The sequence below is a fragment of the Priapulus caudatus genome, unplaced genomic scaffold, assembly GCF_000485595.1.
Source record: "Priapulus caudatus unplaced genomic scaffold, Priapulus_caudatus-5.0.1 Scaffold98, whole genome shotgun sequence".
Taxonomy (NCBI): Eukaryota; Metazoa; Priapulida; class Priapulimorpha; order Priapulimorphida; family Priapulidae; genus Priapulus; species Priapulus caudatus.
Window position 1 is genome coordinate 158,887 of NW_014577159.1, and position 5,673 is coordinate 164,559.

General features: G+C 44.2%; 1 protein-coding gene across 1 annotated transcript in view; it reads left to right on the forward strand.

The window, feature by feature from the left end:
- Positions 1-5,673, forward strand: part of LOC106805050 (SCY1-like protein 2) — a 72,309-nt gene that overhangs the window by 52,802 nt on the left and 13,834 nt on the right. The window contains exons 7-11 of the mRNA XM_014806523.1: positions 508-596; positions 1,377-1,493; positions 3,292-3,408; positions 4,201-4,326; positions 5,080-5,143. Coding sequence (XP_014662009.1) covers positions 508-596; positions 1,377-1,493; positions 3,292-3,408; positions 4,201-4,326; positions 5,080-5,143 — 513 coding nt within the window. The remainder of the gene's footprint in view (positions 1-507; positions 597-1,376; positions 1,494-3,291; positions 3,409-4,200; positions 4,327-5,079; positions 5,144-5,673) is intronic.

Consider the following 5,673-nt stretch of genomic DNA (forward strand, 5'->3'; position numbering starts at 1 on the left):
AGAGAGAGAGAGAGAGAGAGAGAGAGAGAACTCGGCAGGACTCCGAGTGGAATTAATGATAGATAAATGGATAATAACGCGAGCATATATTCCGATGGATGCACATGCACATACGATGCCGTTGTCGCTGTAACCACCCGTGTACGTGTTTTACATAGCGTAATTATAAGCGACAATCGTCGGTTGTGTAGGATTAGTGCGTCGTAGGGACGTCAGCCACATCGTGCTAATTTGAAAATCTCATCATTAATTGGCGGCAACGGCATATGTCCGCTTCTAATGAACTTACCGTAACCGCCGTAATCTTGCCCGTACTACAGTGCCTGTATATATATTGATTGAAAGTGTGAATAAAAAAATCTACTATTAATCCATAAGTTCGGGTATCGTTCAGCGAATGCTCTGCTCGTCCCATAGACGTGCTAATTGGCTATGACCTTCACTTCGACCACCCCGACACAGACAATAGCGGTGTTAAACCAAACGATATCGTTATCTGTGTTTCAGGCATGGTGATATGTTCGCTATACAACAACGGTAGATCGTTGATAGAAAGTAACCACAGCTCAATAATGTACCTGAAGAAACTAGACGAGGTAGGTTTCGCTCTCGCCATCGCCAGACGTTCTCTCACGCGTACCCAGCCGATAACCGCATGCAGATCTCTCGGCATTGTCTTGTCTCCTAACTGCAGATGCTATTAAAAAATAACGAAGATGCTATTAAGAACTTAAGATACTATTACTGGAAATATTATAATTGAAAAATCGAAAATAATCGGCACTGATAAAGTATATTAACGGTATTTCACGGTACTCGCCTCCCATCATTTCAATCTGATACTATTTTAATGGTTTAACTCGCTTTATGCAATGAAGCTTATTGGGACTGTTTTTCCAGACGACGAGGAATTAGACAGCTTTCTGCTAGACTATGCAGTTTGCTGTATTATAGAATGCAAACGTTTTTCTTATGCTTGCGTCTTTCCATTCCATCAAAATATATAGTGCCTATAGTATATTTATTCGTTACTAATTGCTTCTAGTATCGTGATATCAGCTGGAGGCGAAATTACCATTGGGTAATTGAATTGTTTTCTCTCGAAGCTATGGTTGTTTTCCCTTTGATGTTTCATTAATCACGTTCACTTCTTATCCTAGCATATATCTAAATATTCTTTCGACTCTTCGCATCCCGACCATCCATCGTCATCATATATATATATATATATATATATGTGTGTGTGTGTGTGTGTGTGTGTGTGTGTGTGTGTGTGTGTGTGTGTGTGTGTGTGTGTGTGCGCGCGTGTGTGTGTAGGGCATGCAAATGAGTGTACCTTCATATGAGAGTCATTGATCGGACGGCATTATTTCTAGCTGCATGCTAGCATTCCCCAGATTGCAAATCGAATGCCACTCGGTCTTCAGGAATCCGTGCTCAAAATGCTGTCTACTGATGTTCGATATCGTCCCACCTCGCTCTTGTTCTCGCTTGTAAGTTAATATACCTCTCTACCCGTGTGCGTCTCTCTTTCTCTCTCTCTCTGTCTATATCTTTCTATTTATATATCTATCTATATATCTGTCTGCCGGTAGTCTGTGTGGCTGTTTGTCGATTCGGCACTAATGTGGTGTTATCTCACATGTAGCAAATACTGGCGCTCTCTGAATGCAACAACTTCCACAGCAGCATCCTTCGCTGTGTGGTTAGTTTTGTTGTGTTGCTACAGCCTACCTTCCACACGCAACGATTTCACTGGCATTGATCTAACCGGTAAATTGATTTGGGAAAAGCAGCGAGGCTGCCGTTATCGCATTTTTACCAGCTCTTTAAGCAGTCTTGTTCAGCTCTTTCGACGAATATTTTTGTACATGTCTCACCGAATCTGAAATATACGTTAGGTTATCTCTTTTTTGGACTTGTGTGTGGGCATCTGTGTAAGGATTTTCGCCATCGTTATCACTTATCTTTGGAAACCTGTTACTCGCACAACCTGCAGATGAGGAGATGCGTGCACATCCTAGTAAGTGGACATGAAAATAATTTGACAGTATCGACTATGATGTCCCCCCAAAACTGGAATTTCTAATAGTGCTCGCGAAAACGGTGAATTAGTGTATATAGAAAAGATGTAAAAATTGTTGGTGTGCACAGATAAATACTCGAGTGGAATAAATTGCCGGTAGAACATGGTTGTCGCTGAGGTCTTACAGTAAGTTGCGTGGGTTTTAAAATTTTTTCAGTATTTTTCTAGACAAGAACCGGAAGATATGTTCTCAGCTCGCAGTAAACTGTCAGCTGAATTCAAGTTCACGTCTCAAGAGCTCAGTTCTCCTTTCCAACCCTGAAGCTGGATCCGGATCGCTTTCAGCACTTACTCAAACACCCTCTCGACTAACTTGCTGCGCACACGGTCAGAAAGCTCTTAGTTCGCATTCGCATTCGCACGGGGTTGTGTACGTTCACGATACAGCAACACGGCCACGCGTGTTTTGCAAGGCGCTGTTGCTGCTTGCTTCGATGTAAATTTGTCCTCTGGCCTTTGCAGCATCGACGACTTCCTGGTTGTCGCGTTGTGGTTCGATTCGCTCTCTATAACGTATGCGCTGCGGCTAGGCGCGATGCATTTTCTCATGAAACATGGAAAGAACAGAGTGCGCCAGTTCTGTCTCTCTCTTTCTCTCTCTCTCTATTGCCGACACGTTCGCGGTCATACCCACCTACATCGCTGCCTGCTTCACTCGTTGTTTGCATGCGCCTGCGTTCGTCTGTGTCTCACTTTCATGTAGGCTTCCTCTCCCGGAGCGTCTTCTCTAGGTCTCGTCCGGGGCTTCTCCTCTAGGTCTCGTCCGGGGCTTCTCCTCTAGGTCTCGTCCGGGGCAAGGTCTCGTCCGGGGCTTCTCCTCTAGGTCTCGTCCGGGGCGTCTCCTCTAGGTCTCGTCCGGGGCTTCTCCTCTAGGTCTCGTCCGGGGCGTCTTCTCTAGGTCTCGTCCGGGCGTCTCCTGTAGGTCTCGTCCGGGGCTTCTCCTGTAGGTCTCGTCCGGGGCGCCTCCTAGCTTCCGCTTCTGCAGCCGCCATGCTGTTGCTTCGGGACGACGACGCCATATTATTTCCTGCTCTCTGCTACGTGCACTGCATAATCACATATGACGTCTTCGTCTGTCATCTCTCTCTCTCTCTACACGTTTCTTCCGACGTTCTTCCAGCTGCCGTCTCGCTGTGTAGGAGCACACGATCATGCGTCGGTAGCTTACACGAGTAATGTGCGGCTGTGTGTTGTTGTGCATATAGTTAGAGGACACACTACAAGAGGCGCTCGGTCAGATACCCGCAGAATTGCAGGAGCCCGTACAGAAAATGTTGCAGCTAGAGGTGCGACACAGACCGACAGCGCAGCTGTTCTCGCTTGTAAGTAGTAGCACTGGAGGACACTACTGAGAAACTGAGTCTGTTTGTGACGTCACCTCCACTATTAGGCACCAATACGCAGTTCACACGGCGGCCTGACGAAACTGGCGACCGCGCAGTTTCCGCGCGCTTTAAGCGTGTGATGGTAGATTATATTGTGTTTTATTATGTGTGTGTTGTAAGCGTGGAAACTGTGCGGTCATCGTACGAACGTCAGCTGTGTAGTGATTTGAAGCCGGTGCGGGAAAAATGCATGCACTGCAATCGTTTTCGAAGTACATGAATCAGGCGTCCATATCACCTAATATGATCTGTGCGCGAGAAAAATTCGTCTCGTAGTGAAAGTAAAAAAATCTAACTGTCTTACGCGATTGAATCAGTGAACACCGCTCACACGGGTCCGGAACGACGCGTAAACCGATTTCCCACCGGGTTAGCCAAGCAGGTTAGTCAGTTCTCTCGCGTTTGAATTTCGGCCTCTTCGTTTCGGTACCAGTAACGAGTAAGCGATGAAGCTGGATGCGACAAAGCGCATTTGGCTTCGAACTAAAACGTTATTTAAACTCAGCGCATAGTCGCGATGTCGTCGGTACCCCGTTTTCCTCGTTCAGCGAATCCAGACACGCGCGCAGTTAAAGCGAAAGCCTTTTCTGTCCATTTTTATAAAAGAAAAGTCACCCGCGCATTCGCATGGAATCTCTATCGCATGTTCGTCCGTGAATCTCCGCCTCAACCGCAATCACACACACGCACGCGCGCCTTGTAGTTAGCATTGTATTGCGTGCCTTGTAGATCAAGTACTTTAGTGATCCGGTGGTGGCAGCACTGCAGTACATCGACGTCCTGGAGCAGAAAGATCTCAGCCAGAAGCAGCAGTTCTTCAGTACGCTTCCTCATCATCTGCCATCCATACCCAAGGTAACCGGTCCACGCATCCTGCGCTGCTCCCAGGTCACGCCTCGTTACCTAAATGTCGGCTTTTATATGTAAAAAATATATATCAAGAGCTAATAATACCTAATAGATCATATTAGGTACATAATAGGTAAATAAGAAGTATTATTAGCTATTGTGTGTGTATATGTATTTATTTATTTATTTATTTATTTATTTATTTATTTATTCATATATGATATTATAAAAACAGAAAAACAGAAAGAAATGAAATATGCCTGGGTCAGAATACCTGCTCAACTACATTCCGGCCTATTGACAACGTTTTTTTAAGATGCGAATATAGAGTTATGGAAATTGCAACCTACTTGAGAAGTATTTACAAGCAAATCCTCAGATAAAGCAGTAATGATGTCACGCGTGTTTCTATTAGTGTAAACGAGAAATAAACGTACACTTCGGACAACAATATACCGCATTTTATCGCTTAATAGGTATTTTAACGTGTCGATTAGAAAATCCTAATTGTATTTCTCATAAGGGTTGTCCCAATAGAAATTATTAATATAACGTACGCGGATACTGTCGAAGCTTTGTTAGACTGTCTGAATAGTTAATACCATGTAATGTAAGTGCAATGAATGTATGATGGTATCCTTAAGGCTTATACTTAAGAGCCTGTCGTCTTGTGGACAGGCTGTTATATATGAAAGACTTGCAAAATTGAGCAAATTATGTACTTTTCAAGACGTGATGATTTGAAGTTTCTCTTTTCAGAAAATGCTACACCAGCATGTGTTTCCATGCATTCAGAGCGAGCTAAGAGAATATGACCTAACGGGTATGGAATATTGATTGATATTACCGTGTGGCAAGGCACACTGTTAGGGAATACGCACAGAGTATTCGTCTTTATTCCTCTTACATGATATATACATGCGACATACAATATTTAAGGTTATATACGTAATATACATTGTGCATTACACACAATGTGTGGTAGTACATAGCATGCATTTTGCCTTGCTTTTACAATATATAGCGTTACATACGTACACTGCGTATTGCATATAACATATATTACATCGTGTAACATGGGCGTCCCGTGACATACAACAGCACATTTGGTATAGAGATGTAGAGATGAGTCTTGCAAGTTTGAGCGGTTTCGTCACGATATCTCTTCCTCTACGCTGTCCGCTTCAACTCTGAGTCATACTGCATACAGGCGCAGACAGGGTGTCGCAATCCCAAGACAAAATGTAGTCCCCCGGTTTTTAGGCGTTTTTAGGAACCGTTCGATGAAATTACCCGGCGACGTAAAAGGCAGTGTGTGTGTGTGTGTGTGTGTGTGTGTGTGTGTGTGTGTGT